Genomic DNA, 18,675 nt, shown 5'->3' on the forward strand with positions numbered 1-18,675 from the left:
TAGTGAGGATGAGTGTAGAAGTCACGTCTTGCCCAAGTAAGGGACTTGTGGAGGTAGGGGAGAAAGACACTGGTAAGTGCTTTTGGAGAAGTATGAGTAGGCTTTGAAATGGAAGATCAGATGTCTGGGCACATGTATGTTACAGAAGGGTAAGACAAGTGAGAACATACACTCAGATTGGGGATAGCTTACCAAAAAAATGCACACGAGCTCATCTTCAGAACTGTTTACTGAGCACAAGGAAAATTATCTGCAACATTAATAACTGCATGCCTACAGCACCTTTAACCTGCGGATCTCAGTCAATTTCACAGTTAAATCGAGCCTCACAACACACCTGTGAGGTAAGTAGGTATTACTACTATTGATATTGTTATTATTAGCCCACTGTACATACAAGGAAACTAACACACATCAGATTCACAAAAGATCTCATAGTCTGGGGCTGAGAATCCATTCTGAATGCTAAGCACCAAACCAGTCAGATTTAGAGAAGGCATATTTAAAGGAGGTAACTAAACACAAAGTACATGAAACATTCTTCTCACAGTTATTTATTCCCATCCCACACTTAATAATTTTGACAAGAAGTAACTGCTGTTGTAAAGTACTTGAGTTCCATATACAGACAGGGAACCTGAGACTTAATCACAGTCTGGAACTGGACTGAAAACTTATTTGTCCTGCCTACCAAAAGGTTAATGGCAAATGTCCTTGTAAGCCCAGCAACTCATAGATACAATATGATTAAAGTACAATGGTTTCTATAGCCAGCAGTGGACATGAATGATGCAACTTCACAATACATCCAGACTTCAGGTCCAAAGCCCAACAGAACCTTTGATATAAGTCCAGAGAATGCCTTGTACACATGCCCCTGGAGCCACAGCAAGACACATCAACTGTCTGCCACTGCATCCATTTTATCTATATTAAAAACCTAGATAGATGTGCGGTTGGAAGCTCTTCGGATGTCTTTGAAGTGTTCCAAATAGTGAGGGTACAGGCATTCACAACCAAAGAAAAACTTCAAAAATGACCCTTGAAAAAAGAGGAACATATTTGAAGTGCTTCCTAAAGCAACTCCAACCTCTAGTGGTCCACCAGCATCCCACAATGCTCTGCTCTCTACCCTTGCATTGGAGGAGGACTGGGAGGAGAGTGAGGCAGTCAGCCAACAAGCATGCTCCTATGCACCTCCCCCTTGCTAGAGAGAGACATGCTGCTCCATATTTTTGCAGTCATTCTGAAGCACCCCGGTAGCAGGATCACACCTCTGCTCAGCACTGAAGCGCACCAAATTTGAAGGGATTTGGATTATTTCAAATGTGTGTCTATCCATGCCCTAACTTAAAACAACTTTTCTTATTATTTCTGGTAGGATCCATTGAGGTCAACCAGTCACAGAAATAGGTAAGCTTCCCAGTCAGACAGGGTCTTAGCATATTTTTGAATCCACATTTAAAACAAATGGGGCTATTGTATTCAGAAGAACAAATGTATTATGGAGCAAATTACTAAATGCAACTTACATTACGAAGTAATATTTTCTCACAAACATGCTTACAATTCTTATCATGCAGAAATACAATGGTAAAAGGACTTTCTTGGCTCAGGGGGTTTTTATGTCAACAACATAAAATCATCATAAATTCTCATTTTTACATTAAATGGGCTTCTCTCGGCCAGAACAGTTGCTGCTATTTCCTCTGTAGCAGTCTAAATTTATGATGATGAAATCATGTTACATTTCCAAGATCACCAATGTTTTCCTGTAACACTGTGATAACCAATGCTTTCAGCTATATGGAGATCTTTCAGATTCTCCTCTGCAAGCTTTCTTCCTTTCCCAATGATGTTTCCAATATTTTCTCGATTCAATCCTCAGTGAAGAGAGTGGAAAGATCCTCACTGACTTCTTAACTGTTGGGTCACGTTGTGGAGCTCCTGTCAAACAGGTAGGTGTAGAACTACAACTGTATTTCTGTATTAGTTTGAGACAGAATTAATAGATACATGTCTTTGTTATCTGTAGCCTGTCCCTGCTTGGATTTTACATAGACAGACAACATAAACAGTCTTTGAACAGCAGCAGCATGTTTTTTAGTAACAGGTTAGCAGCAAAGTATGATTTTTATTTACCAACAAAAGAGACTGTAAAAATGGCCTTGTGGGCTTCTGTAATTCATTGGTAAGGAAACCATCTAAATAGAACCGGTACCTGTGGGGCAGTAGGTACTGCACTGACAATTTAATATTGTGTGGCAGAAGGATCACCCTGAGTAAATGTGTTGCTCCTGGCAGTAGAGTGGAGGTAGAAGATTCTTGTGCCTTCCTGATTCTATGTACAGGGAAGAGAAAGGGGCATAGATAAGATGCCTCTCTACAACCCTAATTCCTAGGATGTTTTCAGCCCCTTGGAACTATTTTCAGGTTGCATAAATTAACATAGTCCTCAGGCTGGTCCAGTCCAGCACAGTAGGCGGCCTTTACAGAGCAGCATTAGACTCAATTTCATTCTAACTTTGTGTATACCATCTGCCAGCCCTGAAGACTTGTCCTGGCCCCTGATAATCAGCGTGTGTTCCTTTCCATCCTATGACAGAGGATATGAAAGCCAAATTACAACCTAAAACATAACCCACAGTCTTCAAATTATGCTCTCGGTAACACAAGTATAAACCCATTAGACTTGAAAGGGCCTCGACAGATGAAAGTAAGAGTAACAAAAAAGTGTTGAAGTGTATACTGGAATGTAATTTGGCCTGCATAAAAGAATAAAGATCTTCGGTTACTAGCATTATGCCTGAGACAGAAAGAAACAACCCTGAACCTGAGCAAAACTATCTGTACATTAGTGGCACCTAACTGCATTAGTCATAGATCAAGTCCCATTGCACTAAATGCTGTACAAATACAGAACAAAAAAAGATAGTCCCTGTCCCAACATGTGCAAGGCTAGCAATGACAAACAACAACTCTATTTGCAAACTGAGCAGTTCTGATATGGAAAGTTGGAATGAAAGTTGGAATAGGGAGTTGGAATGAATACAGAACCTCGCCAGGCCATTTTTGCCAATTGACTTCTTTAGGTGAAGCTGCTCTCAAAAGATACTTTTGACTAAAGGGCAACTCTCTTTGTGGAATGCAGTATGCTCTGAGGCTTCTTTCCTCTGGGGAGCTGAGTTCAAAATCCTATTTTTAGTTACATGGCCAACAAATTGTTGTTTGAGACGCATGACACAAATGATGAAGGAAATACCCGTGACTTGACCCGGAGGAGATTTCTGTATGTTAAACTTGAGAGACACAGGAAGAAGACAAGCTTGAATAATATCTGTGCTTTTACTGCTTTACTTTTGTGACTTTTTTTAATGATGGAGTCATTCATTTGATTATTCTAACTGCTGCCTTCTAACTGCTCCCTTCACAATTCAGGAAACTATGAAATTAAACAAAAGTTTGTGTGTGTGTGGAGGGGGAGAGGAGGGTGGAGAGAGAGAGAAAAAATTTCTCCAGTACAGAAGGCCTGTTGATCTGTTAAACTGCAGGTGAATTTTGAGTATCATATCTGGCTCACACTGTCAGAAAAATTAATTTCACTCCTTATTGGTTATCATAATGTGAAAGTGGCACCAGAAAATCAAGACCCAGTCCCACTGAAATCAGTGATGATCCTAATTTCAATAGATTGCAAAGTTTTTGAGTCATTTGCAGATTTACCCTGTTTCCCTTTCCTGGTTCACATTTTAAGACCTCACAGTATGTGGGCACACAAAACTGCATTTTTCCACAACTAACTATTGCCTGGATCATGACATATCTCTAAAATAAAAAGTAGCTGGTATTTTTTTTTTAACTCGGGCTATGATGTGTGCCCCACTCAAGTCAGTTTGAAATCCCACCTGCAAAGATGTATTTTCACAGATGTTAAGTTTAAAAATCTATGGTATGTGGTACTGCCATCTAGTGGCCTACTTTAGCATTTACTTTTCAATTAAAGAGATGTTTGTCAAGGTTCGTAGGACCATTTTTAACTAACCAGTACCTCTTATGTTTTTCTCTATTGTCTTGTGATAACTTGTGTGTGCAGATTTTATTCCCAAATTGCCTCAGTGCCAGTAAGCAACACACTGAGTCTGACATTTCTAATAAGAAACCTGTGTGTGCGTAAAAATAAAAAAGTACATTATAGTAAAGAAACATTAGTTTCAGTTTTATACAGGGTTGTTATAAACACCATTGAGAAAATTAAGATAGTCATAGTGAAAGATACCTTAATAATATGCCCTTAAAATCTATTAAATATGGAGAACTGATAGTACTTTGCTCCCCTGTATTTGATAGCAGTGACATTGGCAGGTAGTATTAATTTTGGCCAGTACTAAAGTCAATGGCTGTGTAATGTGCCACAGGTTGAGATGAGCCATTCAGGCTAAAATCTGATGAGCTGAGACATGACTATATATAAAAAGGCACCTATGAAAGTAACTAAAAACTTTTTTGCCAAAAGAGTATTATATAAAGTCTAATAGGTCTTTAAAGCATAGTTAATTAGAATACTATGGTAACAGCAGACAACCTCTAAAGAAGGTTTAAACACTATGTACCTAGTAACGTCCCCTGAAAATGAGGATATGGTGCAGTTAGGCAATAGTGAACTCTTTCTGGGCAAGATGCCTTACCACGGTTTGTGAAACCAGCTCCAATAAGGAAATTGTACCCCAGGACTCTCCACTGTGGAATCATGAATGTCAGCAGACTTACAGCTCCATATGCAAAGTTGCAAGGAACAGCTTTTCCTTTGCATGTAAGACCACACTGTGATAGATTTGAGGCATAAAGGTAGGTTGGTATGTCATAGTGATATTTTGGCTTTCATCAGTCCAACCAACAGAGCAGCAGTTAAAAAACAAAACATAATTTTTGGTGGCATATGATGATATAAACAAATAGTGCCTTTGATAATGAACCTGGATAAAACATTTAGGGTAAAAATCAATCCCATGAATATAACCTTTTCCTTCTGTCCACTGAAAATCTGAAATTTTAAAGCTAGAAGATCGCTGTTGTATAAAAGTAGTACTCATTTCTGGACGCATCTTGACTAGCGAAATCTTCTTCCCTTCTGCATTGGAGGTAGCATTACTGTCAATATGAAAGTTTTTTAGGTATCTCCCATGAAAATTCATTTCTTCCAAAGTGACCATAACAGGCAGTCTTCTGATAAACGGGCTTCTTTAAATCCAAATCCCTAGTGTTGAACAAAAAGAAAAGAAATGCTTTATTTTAAATGATAATGTTATATATTGTTTTTAAAAATCCAATAACTGTACCTTTTTCCTTTTTCCACCATATAGGCTACCTGCAACCTTGTATAATATTGAAGTGCAAAGGTATACATGACTTTCTCCCAAAGAATGACTATAAAAGCTATAAAAATTAGTCTGAAGTCTTTGATGACTAGAAACAAGGCCCAATGAAATTAAAGGGAATGCTAAATTTAGGCAAACAAATGGAGACAAATTTCAATTAATTTATTTGGTGGGAAAAAATCTCCATTTTTCAAGCAGCTCAAGTAAAACCAAGTTAAAAGTACTGGAAATTTTATCTAATTCAACTCCACATGCCACAGAATACTCTGTAACTTTATTTACCCCAGCAGAGGACCAAACTCTGAGGGGGTGACTATCAGCTAGGCGCACATAATTCCAAAAGAAAGTTAGGCATAACATCTTACCCCTTAACAGATGTAGCACACTGCTTGGTTCATAAATACATATGATCTGTACAAACTGTCAAAATAACTTTTTTATACTATGTGATTCAATTCTATAGTAGCCAAGTGGTTGGACAGGCTGATCTAGGATGTTCTTTCCATCTGGAAAGTCTATACATCTGTGAGGAGGACTTCCAGCATGTATATACTTTGTTTTTCTCACATGCTCACCTTACAATGACTCCAGGTCGAAGATCAAAGTTCTGGTGCACAATACCTAACAGCTCTCTCTCTGTTTTCTGGGAGGTTCCATAAGTGAACAGTGAAATAGAGAGTGGCTCAGCCACTCCAATGGCATAAGAAACCTTTGGCACAAAGAAAGAGTGGTAAGGAGCATGTGGCCAGCAGGGTACATAATAGAACAAAACATTCTTATAAGGGATGGGTGAGTCATCTCAGAAAAAATAAGGGCTTTCCCTTCACTTCTTGCTCACTGCCAACTTTTGGTCAAATTGTAACAACACTCAGAGGTTCTAAATTCTTTGGAAACTTATTGTGTTCCCTAGGACCTTCTCTGTACCTTATTCACCAACAGTATTATCTCCAGTGATCATTTCATTGACATGGCCAGTCATACACTGGATCTAAGTCTTCAGTCTGAATTAGTACAAAGTATACACAAGCACCATACTTATCTCCTGTTGCCTAGGCAGCACCAGAGTTTCTCTGTCCATCTATGCAACTATTTCCACTGTGATAGTACATGTCAAGATAACTTCCAAAAAATAAGCATAAAAGGCTGGTGTTCTGAAAGCCTGGCAGAAAACAGATCTTCCTTTCATCTTTCCTTTTAAATTTATCAAGCTTCCATCCTTCCAAACACTTCTAAATTTCTATCCACTCACACCACTTCAGACATTATCACAACTATGGTAGCTAAGACATGCTGCTTGATCTCTTCTACATAACCACATTTTAAGGGAGATTTTTAAAGGAAAGGGTAAAAAGGAACAATTTCTGTTTAAAAAAAAAGATCAAACATACTTGAACTAGAACACGACGACATAGACCAGCTTTCACCAATGATTTAGCCACCCAGCGAGCTGCATATGCTGCCGAGCGATCAACTTTTGTATAGTCTTTGCCTGAAAAGGCACCACCTCCATGAGCTCCCCATCCACCATATGTGTCCACAATGATCTTTCGACCAGTAACGCCAGCATCACCCTGAGATATTAACACAAATGTCACTTCTTGTGCATTTATTAGCCAGAGTCTTTTCTTCTTTTTCCTTGTGGAAAAAGAATTTCACAAAATTAAATTCTGCAGGTGAATTCTCTCAAAAGAATCATCTTTTAAAAGTTCTAATGACCACAATAATTTCCCTGCAGAAAAGGAAACTGCCTGAAATCAAGATATTGCTGGGAAATGACAGTAGCAATGAAGTTATCTCACTGAATTAACATGGGGGGGGTTCTGTTCATGTAACAAGAGGGAGATCAGGTTGTCATTTGCTCAGAGTTTATTTGATTATGCTGGCTACTTTGTAAATATATAGGAAAACATATTCCTTTTACCAAATTGATTTAAAACCAGGCACAACAAGTAGAAGCAACATACAGGATATGAAGAGAACAGAGATGGGAACATAAGGCTACAGAAATTAATTATGAGCAAACCTAGTGGTTCTGAGTCATTTAAAGTTTATTATTGTATAAGATAGGTGGCCAACCTGTGGCACACATGCCACTAGTGGCATGGGCAGCTTCTGTGTGTGGCACACAGCAGATCAGGGAGGGTCAGGGAACATACTGGCCGACAGGGCAGAGAGCAGAAATCAGAGCAGCAGAACAGACAGGAAGCACAAGGTAAGGAGCAGAAAGACTGAATTCTGGACAGTGAGTATAGGGCAGGGAACAGGAAACAGGGCATGTCTACACGTGCGTTTACGCCGGCTTAAATTTACTGCACAGTAAGCAGGAATAGGCCAGCATCTACACGTGCAGGCTTTAAAGCACATTAATGCTATATGTAGACTGACTTGGGACTAAAGTTGGAAATACATGTATTTCATCTTTAATAAAATCTGCCATCTGGAACTAGTCTTTTAGACTCAGAATTAATTTATAACTTATATTTGTAGTGAATTCAGACCTTACATTTTCGTTGCAACTGATTGTGTTGCAAATGGAAGGTCTGAATTCAGTAAGTTTCAATGAGAATGATTAATGTGTTTCATGAACTTAATTTACTTAATGGAAGGACCAAGTAAAAGAATGAGATGGGGATGTGAGCCACGTGCATTCAAACATGGATCACTTGTTAAAGTATCTAAACTAAAATACATACATTTATAAATTGTGTGAAAGGTCACTAAGACAGTTTTAATGTGAATAAATCATCACTAGGTGCTGCTGAGAAGATGAGACTAAGAGGCAAGGAGTTTTTGGTGATATCATTTACTGGACAAACTGTATAATTGGGAGAGATGTTAGAAAATTTATTGGGCACAAAGTACGTTTCTTCAGGTCTGGGAAAGAAGGAAGTGCAGCCTAATCTGCCAGAGCATGTGTTAGCATGGCTTCAGACCCCAGGAAATAAACACCCCTCACTCCTCCACACCTTTGCCTGTGGCTGCCCTCCCCTGTCCCTGCTGGATTTGCAAGAATACTTTTCCCCACTGAATGGTCTTGTTCTTTTCCATAATTAGGTTATTCATTCAACTAAATTTCTCTTGCTTTGAAACTATTTCTGATAACTTTTCTTTGCCCCAAGTTTAAAGTCCTCCCACATTCCCTTAAGTGCCTCTTTTACATACAGAGTTAAACATAAGACATTGCTTTATCTAGTATTAACTTAGGCTGCACTTGCTTCTGTCCCAGATTTGAAGAAGAGTACTTTGTGCCTGGCAGTTTGTTTAACATCTCTCCTAACTATATTGTTGGTCTAAAAAAAGATACCACAAAAACCCTTTGCTTTGCATATTTCCTAGAACATCAAAGCTATAACCATATTCCAACTCAGAACTCTACTGTAATTCTTAACTTGCCAAGGCCAAAATGAAAGTCATCATTAGCTTTGAAAACATGAAGTATCACTGAGGAAGGAGTGGAAATTGATTCGAATTCCAAAAAAGCCAGGCTTCTAATCCTAGTTTTGTTGCCTTTCCTTTTTTGTTTTGTTTTTTTTGTGATGTTAGACCTATTTGAGACTATTCAGAACACCATAAATACAGAAGAAAACAGCAATTTATAATGGTTGCCACAGTGGGCTTCATATACTTGTTTATAGGGCTAATTATTGCCAGTAGGGATTATGCCAGGTAGGATGCTAATGGTGTATAGTTTCCTTTTGCTTATACTATTATCATTAATAAAACATTTCTAAAAATTTCTAAAAATTCTAAAGAATTCTAAACATTTCTCATTTGACAGAATGCTTAATTAATTTTAGCAACATGCTGTACACTCCTGATACTATCTGCAAATATCTATATTTCCATTTTCCCCATTTTTAATAGCACTGAACAAACACTGTCCCAGGTTTTCTGTGAAGGTTTGCTCAGTCTTTCTAAGAAATGCTTCTGCTCAACATTTGTACTTGCTACCTGAAAACTCCTGGAGCCAATGCTAAGATGACAAGTTAATGGTCATTTTAGGAACTTCCTATTAAAAACATCTGCCTGGGACCAAAATAAAATTCAGGAATGTCCCTTTTAAGTGAAGGATCGAAATGTTACTGGCCTAATTAAAGAAAGAAGAATCAAAGGGGAAAGTGGAACTAACAGTGAAATCAAAAGATATTTTAAAAATACATCTTTGACCAATGGTCTGTTCCTGCAGTGAATGAGGAGTTTAGTCACTAGCTTCTATCATGATCAAGCCCTAAATCCTGACTCCTAGATCTTAGTCAGACAAAGCCCTCATTCCTTTTGTTCTCTAAGAGATGCCCACCTTGCGTTGGATTTTCAGAGATGTTAAGCACCTGCAGCTCTCATTGTCTTCTTACAGAACTGTGTGCTGCACAAATCTGAAATTCAGGCCTCCCAGCAAACAGTAGATAAACACTTGGACATCCCATTTAGTTTGATGGGTGTTTCTCTTGTGAGCATACTGGGGGCATCTACATGTGCACTTTAATGTGCACCAGCCTACCTATCTTAATGCACATTAAGCATCACTTAAAAACCATGGGCACCTATACACATGATGGACCTCTGCTCCAACACGTCACAGCAGATTCGATTAATCTAGTCTGCAGAGTCTGCTGGAATGTGCTAATTAGCATGCTCCAGCAGCCTCTTCATCATGAGTAATCAGCGTCCTCACATTTCAAAATGGCAGTGAGGATGCTTTAAAGCTCATTTGATGAGCTTTAGTTAAAGCACCCCCACCACCATTTTGAAGTGCAGGACGCTGAATACATGTGATGCTGTGGGCGCTTTAATTAGAGTGGCTGTCAGAGCTTTCTGAGTACTCTCAGAGCCGCTCCAATTAAAATGCCCCTACCCTTCACCCTCGAGCACAAGTATAGGTACCCCATGCTCTTTAGATAATGTGCATTAAGGTAGGCTAATGCATAATTTTCCTAGTACCTCACAATGGGGGTACTAGATTTAATGCACATTAATTAAAGTGTGATAATGCTCATACAGACACACCCACTGATGGTGTGATCTTTTGAGATGCTGAAATGAACAGGAGCTATTGGAGCCCAGAACCCAACAATATTTGACATAAGTTTCTTATATGCAGGGGCCCTGAGATTACACCATGAATATTCAGGAAATTCAAAGGTTTCTTTGGACTCCAGTGCATTAAGCACTTGGTTCTGTTCCCATTTAAATAAATAAAACTGTCACTGATTTAGAAGTTGCAGCATGATTTTCTTGTGTTAGAAACATATGCTGGGCAAACTGGTGGAAGAATCAAGATATAAGAAATAACCACATACCTGTGGCCCTCCAATAACAAAACGCCCACTGGGCTGAAGGTGATAAACAGTTTTCTCATCCAAGTATTTGGCAGGAACTACAGCTGAAATCACACGGTCCTTCAGAGCTTTCTGCATAGTCTCCAGTGAAATGCCTTCATCATGCTGCACAGATATAACAATGGTGTGAACACGGACTGGGATCACGGCTCCTTTTTCCTGGACATACTGAACAGTAACCTGAAAGAGGACCAAGGGGGAAACAAGAAATGATTGTATGATGAATTGCCATTCTATACCAGATACTGGGCCTTAATACATAAGGAACAGGTAGCTGCTTACCTGGAGTTGGGGGGACCCCCTGGGGCTACAGCAGTGGACAATCCAACCACATAGAGCGTGGTCAGCAGCTAGAGCATGTCTCTGGCCAGCCAGACTCTGATTTCGGGTGGCTCATGCTGCAGCCACATGCACCGCACCACTTTTTGGGGGGCAGTTTTGGAGATCCCATTGTCAAAAAAAATGCTACACTGCAAATTAGCAACATGGTGAACATGTGCACATGTGGTTTGCAGTGCCATATATGGGTTTGTGGTGCCACAGGCCACACTTGTGCACTCCTGGGGACATGCTCATGGTCATGACTCAGGCTAAAAAGGCTATGCACAAAAGGAGTATTTTACCATTTTGCATCATTCACTTCCTAGCAAAACCCTTTGTTTAGGTGGAGATTTTCAAAAGGAGCCTAAGTAGGTTCTTAGTACCATTGAAACTAAAATCCTTAGGCTCCTTTGAAAATTTCAGTCCTAAAATTTACAGGCAAAAACAAAGCCTTAAGATTTCCTAACCCTAAACACCTGGGCCTTTGTGCACCAGAGATAAATATTCCTCCACTACTATGCAATACCTTGTCTCAGATATCTAGGTGCATGCAAACAGTTTTACATTACCCCCAAGAGATTATACCATGAGCAAAGGATCTACTTTATGTGCTACCAGAAAGATGAGATCATACAATAAGCTATGTTCTGAAAGTCCTAGGCAATTCGCACAAAGCAGGGGCGGGCAATTATTTCGGGCAGAGCGCCGCTTACTGAGTTTTGTCAAGTCATCAAGGGCCACATGACAGGCAGCCGGGGGCAGATAAATATTAATTTTCTAAATTTTTTAGTGGCCCTGCTGGCCAGATAGAATGGTCTGGCAGGCTGCATCCGACCCGCAAGCCACATTTTGTCCACCCCTGACATGAAGTGAGATTCTGAATAAAACAGACCATTAACAATCATTATTTGAGGAGGAGAGAAAGTGTAAAAGATAATTGTATTCAATCAGATAGATAAATTAATGGCTATTACCTATCCACAAGTGATCAAGGCTTGAAAATATTCTTCCACAAACTACTCCTGTATTCAGGAAGGAGAAAAACTGAAGTGAAAGCAATGCTTACCTGTGTTTTAGAGTCAGGTCTCAGCCAAGGGAGTTCACCACTGTGCCTCATCTCTGCTAACTTGGCATTCAGTTTGTGAGCAAGGATAATTGTTAGAGGCATACATTCTTCCGTCTCATCTGTTGCATAACCAAACATCAAACCCTATTATGGCAGAGGAGAATATATATTTCAGCCAGTGATTATAGTAGTACAATAGCGGCTGGAGACCACAAGATTCCATTGGATACAAAAAGGAAACAAGGCATTTGATCAACCTTTTCTTATCATCCGTGTTACGAACCTTAGAAGGCTTCAGCTAAATCAAGAACTCATAAACACATCATTTGGAATAGTCTCTACTGCCAACGTTTTCAATTTCTGGCCAAACAGTTTTTAGTTTTTTGGCTAAAAAGTATTTGATAAAAAGCCAAAATCTTCTCCAAAAATTGCACTTTGTGAAAATTTCTGTTTTATCAAAAAACATTTTCAATGGAAAATTTTCAGTCAGCCCTAGGACTATCTCTGGACAACGTGATTTATCTTATGGTAAAAATAGAAATAAAATATTGAGGAATATTTAAGGGTCAATTCTGTTCCTTTCTCAGGCAGAATTCTTCTATGAGCAAGGTGTCTTGGTTAAGGTTAGAGAGATGGTTTAGAATGAACGTAATGAAGTTTTTTGTCTGAGCAGATGAGAGAAAGAACACATTTCCTTGGTGTTATCACTCCTCCTCTAGGTATGGCTACATGAACAAGTTACTGTGAGATAAATTAAGGTTTGAATTCATAGTGTGTCTGTTATTCCATGGCAACATGCATGTACTAGCCACACTCACAGGCATTTAATTACAGGTGATATATGTAATTTGAGTAGTGCAGAGAAGAAGCAGTGTCCAGAGATTAGGGCACCCTGCTAGGATTTCAAAAAACTTCAATCAATCCTATTCTGGCACAGAACTGTGCAACTCCGGGCAAGTCACTTAGTCTCATCACCTCAGGTTCCCATCTGTGGGAATGCGGAAAATGATACAGATGAGGAAATTGGCACTTCCCTACTTCATAGGATGTTGTGAGGATAAATACATTAAAGACTATGATGTGCTTAGATACTGTAGGGATGGAAGCTATATAAGTGCTTAAGATATTTAGATACACTGGCATTTAGTAGAAAACTTGTGCTCCTGTGGTGATAAAAATGAAATTGTTAATTTAACCCTCCTGGGGATTTTCAGTAATATTACATTGCTTCCAAGGTTCTATGATAGCTCTATTTTATGATTCTCAACAACATTACCATAAACTAGATAGTACAGCTAATGAGAACAACTGTAAATGTTAACTACACAATCACATTGGCTTCAGTATGAGTTTTTATACTAGTGCCGATGTCTTGGGGATACACTGTAATTATCTACATATGCTATTCAGCTCACAGAAGTACACTTGGACCATCTTAATTATGTGGAACACCTACTATAATAAAACATGCCTCTGCCTCTGGGAAATAAATGAGAATTACAAATGTTCTGGCACAATTTGATTCAATTAACAAACACTCTCATCTTGCTTAAGCTTGGAGCACCTTTCTGCAATGTAAGAATCTCATGAGGTACGTAAAAAAGTTGATGTCCCATATAACTGTATGTGTTTTATTTATTTGATCTTATGGGGCAAATCCTGCTGCCCATATATCCATCTTATAAATCTACATCTACTCAAACAGAAATGTGAAGCATATCCAAAAATGCCAACTTTCCCAAGTGCTAAAATACTAATCATCCTAGCTCCCCCAACTTCCCACACCAGCTGAGGGTTGACTCCTAGATCTGCAGCATGGACCAAATTTAACCTTGATACAGTGTTAAAGCTGGAGCACTTCTGATGCATTTGAATACTTCTCATCTCATTCACACATACTATTTGGAATGTAACAGCTGTTGCCCTTTTGAAAGCCTTCCTAAATGTATGTATGTCCACACCCAGAGATTAATTTGATGATATGTATCCAAGGTAGCCAAACAAATGTATGTTCTGTCATATGTCAGGTTAGGATAAAATTGTACAAAATCTCATGAACTGTGACCGTACTGATTTTGATTTAGAAAATATTATAAAAATGTTATGAAGTAGAGTATCAGCAAATACTATACTTACTCTCTCCCCATTACTTTTTCAGAAGATTTTTTTCCCATTATCAAAGGATAACATGGTCAGTGCAACTAACAGATTTTTGAGTTTATTAGCACCTCATTTATTGAACTGACATTTGCAATGGTTCTCCCCTCCCCATTTTTTTTTTTTTTTTTTTTATGTGAATGACTTGTGATTACCTGATCTCCAGCACCAACATCTTCTTCATTCCTGTGTAGATGAACACCCTGGGCAATATCAGGTGACTGTTGTTCCAGTGCCACCAGAACATTACAAGTTTTGTAGTCAAAGCCTAGTTAGAAGATAATGTTGTAGTGAAGTAGTTCTCCTGAACAGCCATGCAGAGCAACATGAAACCATAAACTAGACATCCCAGTACTAAGGAAAAATACCTTCAAAATTCATAATCATCCTGGTATCTGCTGCTTAAATTTTATGTCAGTGCTACATTTCAAATACAGCATTTTTATCTGCACATAACATAACAGCCTACTTGGCTTGAGCGCCGCTCCCAGACAGCAGCAGCAGCCTCCTGTGATTTGGCACAGATTCAGAGGCCGCTCCTGCACCCCTAGGATGGATTTGGGGCTCTGCTGGACTCCTCCTGGAGGTGTGGCCCCACAATCTGCCTGCTGGTTGACAGGAGGCTGGTCCTGCTTCCTTGGATAGGGGCCCCGCACTCCTGGGAGAAGACCCACAGAGCCCCACAGTCCTCCCAGGGGTGTGGGCAAGCCCCCAATCTGCCTGCCAGATCACAGGAGGCTGGTTCTGCTGCCTGGGTCCAAGCAGCAGCACCAACCTTCCCAGCGAGGGGTGTGGGTTGTGCCTAGCACCGGTCCCAGGTGGCAGCCTCCTGCGATGCGGCAGGCAGATCAGAGGCCTGCACCCCCAGGAGGGCTGCAGGGCTCTGCTGGACTCCTCCTGGGGGTGCAGGCCCCCGATCTTCCTGCCAGATCACAGGAGGCTGCTGCTGCTGCCTGAGACTGGTGCTGGGCACAGCCCACACCCCTCGCCAGGAAGTTTGGTGCTGCCGCTGGCCCCAGACTGCAGAACCAGCCACCAACCCCCAGCTGGCCCACCCAACCCCCTGGGAAGGCTGTGAGGGCTCTGCCGGACTCCTCCCACAGCTGTGGGCCTCTGATTTGCCTGCTGGATCACAGAAGAGTGCTGCTGCTACCTGGGACCAGCGCTGGGCACAAACCCACACCCAGTGTTGGGAAGATTGGTGATGCTGCTGGCCCTGAGCAACAGGACCAGCCTCCTGTGATCTGGCAGGCAGATCAGGGGCCCACCTACACTCCCAGGAGGGCTGCAGGGCTCTGGACTCCTCCTAGGGTTGCAGGCCCCCAATCTCCCTGCCAGATCACAGGAAGCTGCTCCTGCTCCACAGCTCCTGCTTGTCAACAACTTGAGGCACAGTTTCCCAGAAACTGCTATACCTATCTCCTTGGAACTTGGCAGGCATTATGCCCTCTGAAGGGGCTACCAACCTTGCAAGTTTCAACTAAATCAGCCAAGAAATGACAAAGTTATAGACAGTTTTGTCCTTCCCCATTATAGCCTATAGGTAAAACATTGAAACAGCATCGAAACAGCGAAACAGTTTCCACAAAACAAAATGGAACAGTGCTTTCAAAATGAAATGGAACTTGAAACAAAACACAGTTCCATTGAAACGTCAAAATGGAAATCAAAGCAGAATGGTGCTGTTTCACACAGCCCTACCAAACAGCATTTGTTATGCATTGTACTTTCCTCGAAACAGCTGTTGTCCTCTTGCAGCTGTGAACTTTGATCTCCTGTTTTCCATACCTTCCTGGAAAACCTGTGGGAATCAGTGGGGGTTCCCCACATGTAGGGAAAACAGATTCAAGATCTGCTGTGCAAGTTGGAAAGTAGAATTTTGCCTTCAAAGGACAAACAAACAGGTAAAAATAAGCCAAGGACTTGAAGAAGATTGTAGCAGAATTTTCCATCTCCTTTCTCCAGGTCTGTAGAAAGTAATTTGTTTTTCCTTCTTCTCCTCCTCTCACAGAAGTTCAACTACTAAATTACTGACAGTTGCTTATCAACATGAGGATCAAACAACAGTATTTCAAACATGCACAGTCCATCATGTATCCACTAGAGGAACACAGTACCCTCTTTGCTTTTACGGAGGCTACAATAGAAAAGGAATATTACAAGGGGAAAAATCAGTATTTCCAGTTTTTGTTCTTTTTAGTTTTTCTTCTTTTGTTGTTTGTGTATGACAAGTTTTTTTTACAAGGTGCAGTGCATCTTTCTCCTACTTTTAAAAACTGGCACAAGAAAAGCAATTTCTAAGTTGCTGGACTTTGCAGCATATTCTTACAGCATTGTTTTTCAGGTTACAATGGAAATAATGAACAGATGTTCTCTTACAACATTTTCCCAGTATACTCTCACTGGAAATATTGCAGTAACTATAGGAGCTCAGCCAAAAGGCAAACTTCATCATAACTGTAAAAGACTTACCATGTACAAATAAACTGCTAAGTCTACAGCAATTGTGTACAGGAAGTTGAAATTTGTCTCAGATATAAAACATTCTGTTTTTTCATTGCTAATGCAATATGCAATTCTATAAATCTGACTTGGATTGTAACTGACTTAGAAAAGGGTCTTATCTTTTTGGTCTGTTTTTTTTCATTAAGTACCTGGTAGTAAGGACAGATGTGTTCCCCCAGTGAAAGTAAAAAGGGGCTGGGGTTGTGCAGGCACTAAGGCACATGGTTAACAGTCCATAGCAGAAGCACTCACAGCACAGCCCTGTCAGATTCCAGCAAGTCTGCAAATTCTGCTAAAATACTTTGTGATAAGGACATGAAAAAGGGAAGTAGAAATAAATAAGAATAAAATTAAATGAATTACCCAAATCTCCTCTGTTCACTCCATGTCACAAATATTTACTTGGCCACTAATATCCAAGTTTCAGTGAGTTTGAAAAATAGACTCTAATATGTAAATTAATAGTTAATCCTACATTGGCAACTTGATCCAATTCAAAATATATCCCAGCTCCCCTTTTTGCCATAAGTTTCAACCATGAAGTAAATAGTTTCTCCACTTCAGAAAAAGATGGCAGTATGTTTCTTTCATGGTAGTACCAAAAGAAGATAAACAATTTCAGTGGGCTTGCAAGAACATAAATATGTACAGAGAGACAGATCTATCTTGTAGTTACCTCCTATTCAGCATGTTACTTCACCCAGAAATCAGATTCTTGAGTTTTTCTACAAACCTTTAGCTGAATCATCATAGCCGATGTGCCTAATTGTATCTCGCACTACTCGCTGATAATCCACTACAGCAAGAGATGTGATCTCCCCACACAGCAGCACCATTCCTGTCTTACATACTGTCTCTACAGGCAAAAGAAAGATTAAAAGAAAACAGAATTAGGATTGGTTGGATAACTCAATATGCTATTACAAATAACTCTGCTTCTAATAATACTGAACTGAAGAATCCTACTGAACACAAGCAATGTAGGTATTGGTACTCAGGTCTCCATAGGGTTTGCACGTTACATGTATGAATCCCTTTATCCTCACTACACCACTGTGAAGTAGAGAATCAATGGTATTTACAGATTGAATCTCTCTGGGCCTCAGTTTTTCTGTCACCTACCTGATGTCACAACGTACAAATTAACTAAGATTCCTGAGTCCTAGTCCAGTACTTTTACCACAAGAGCATCTTCTTTGTTTAAGGAGTAAATTTAAGCCAAATAAACCCTACCAATGACCAACCAATTCACAAATGTACCTCCATTTAAAGAGGGAGTTACTGGGAACATCTACATGAGACATTTACTGCAGAGTAGACTTGCAGTAAACTTGTGTGGGCCTATTAGGCTATACGAAACTAAACTCCACAGCAGGGTAGTATTTTTATTTACAAGTACTAGCCTCCTGTGACCATGCTCCACACTGGAGCACCCTTATGCCCCAAACAGCCCCTCCATAGCACACTGAGACAGATTTGAGCAGCCCGGGGCTGCAGGCTGACCCCCCAAACTGCTGCAGTCCCAGGTGCACTTTCAAACAGCATGCCCAGGAGCAACAAACTCTGGAACAATAAGTGCCAGAGTTTATTGCTGCAAATTAAGTGCATGTGTAGATGTGCCCACTGAAACCAAAAGTTGTTTTTGCAGTGAATCAAAAGACCTATGAGACACCTTCATCTCAAGAAGAATCCTTATGCAGTTAGGAATAAAGCTGGAGCTAGCAATGAAAAATAAAAAATCTACATAAATCCAAGAAACTGTACTTTTTTAGAGGTAGCCAAGGGTTCTTTGGATAATCCACTATATTAGAATTATATTCTCTTTTCCCTAAGAATACTAATTACATTTATGATGACACCATTGGTTTGTTTGATCTAGGCTCACTCTTTAGAGAAACCTGACCTATTTCTGATC

General features: G+C 40.0%; 1 protein-coding gene across 1 annotated transcript in view; it reads right to left on the bottom strand.

The window, feature by feature from the left end:
- Positions 1-211: 211 nt before the first annotated feature.
- The window catches only part of MAT1A (methionine adenosyltransferase 1A), a 33,510-nt gene continuing 15,046 nt past the window's right edge, over positions 212-18,675 (bottom strand). Inside the window, exons 3-9 of the mRNA XM_090057259.1 lie at positions 17,494-17,616; positions 14,411-14,523; positions 12,099-12,242; positions 10,673-10,891; positions 6,764-6,946; positions 5,951-6,084; positions 212-5,254 (exon numbers count right to left, since the gene is read on the bottom strand). Of these exons, the coding sequence (XP_089913385.1) occupies positions 5,152-5,254; positions 5,951-6,084; positions 6,764-6,946; positions 10,673-10,891; positions 12,099-12,242; positions 14,411-14,523; positions 17,494-17,616 (1,019 nt within the window). The 3' untranslated portion in view covers positions 212-5,151. The remainder of the gene's footprint in view (positions 5,255-5,950; positions 6,085-6,763; positions 6,947-10,672; positions 10,892-12,098; positions 12,243-14,410; positions 14,524-17,493; positions 17,617-18,675) is intronic.

Source organism: Crocodylus siamensis, chromosome 7 (genome assembly GCF_052110815.1).
Source record: "Crocodylus siamensis isolate JL-2025a chromosome 7, ASM5211081v1, whole genome shotgun sequence".
NCBI classification, from domain to species: Eukaryota; Metazoa; Chordata; order Crocodylia; family Crocodylidae; genus Crocodylus; species Crocodylus siamensis.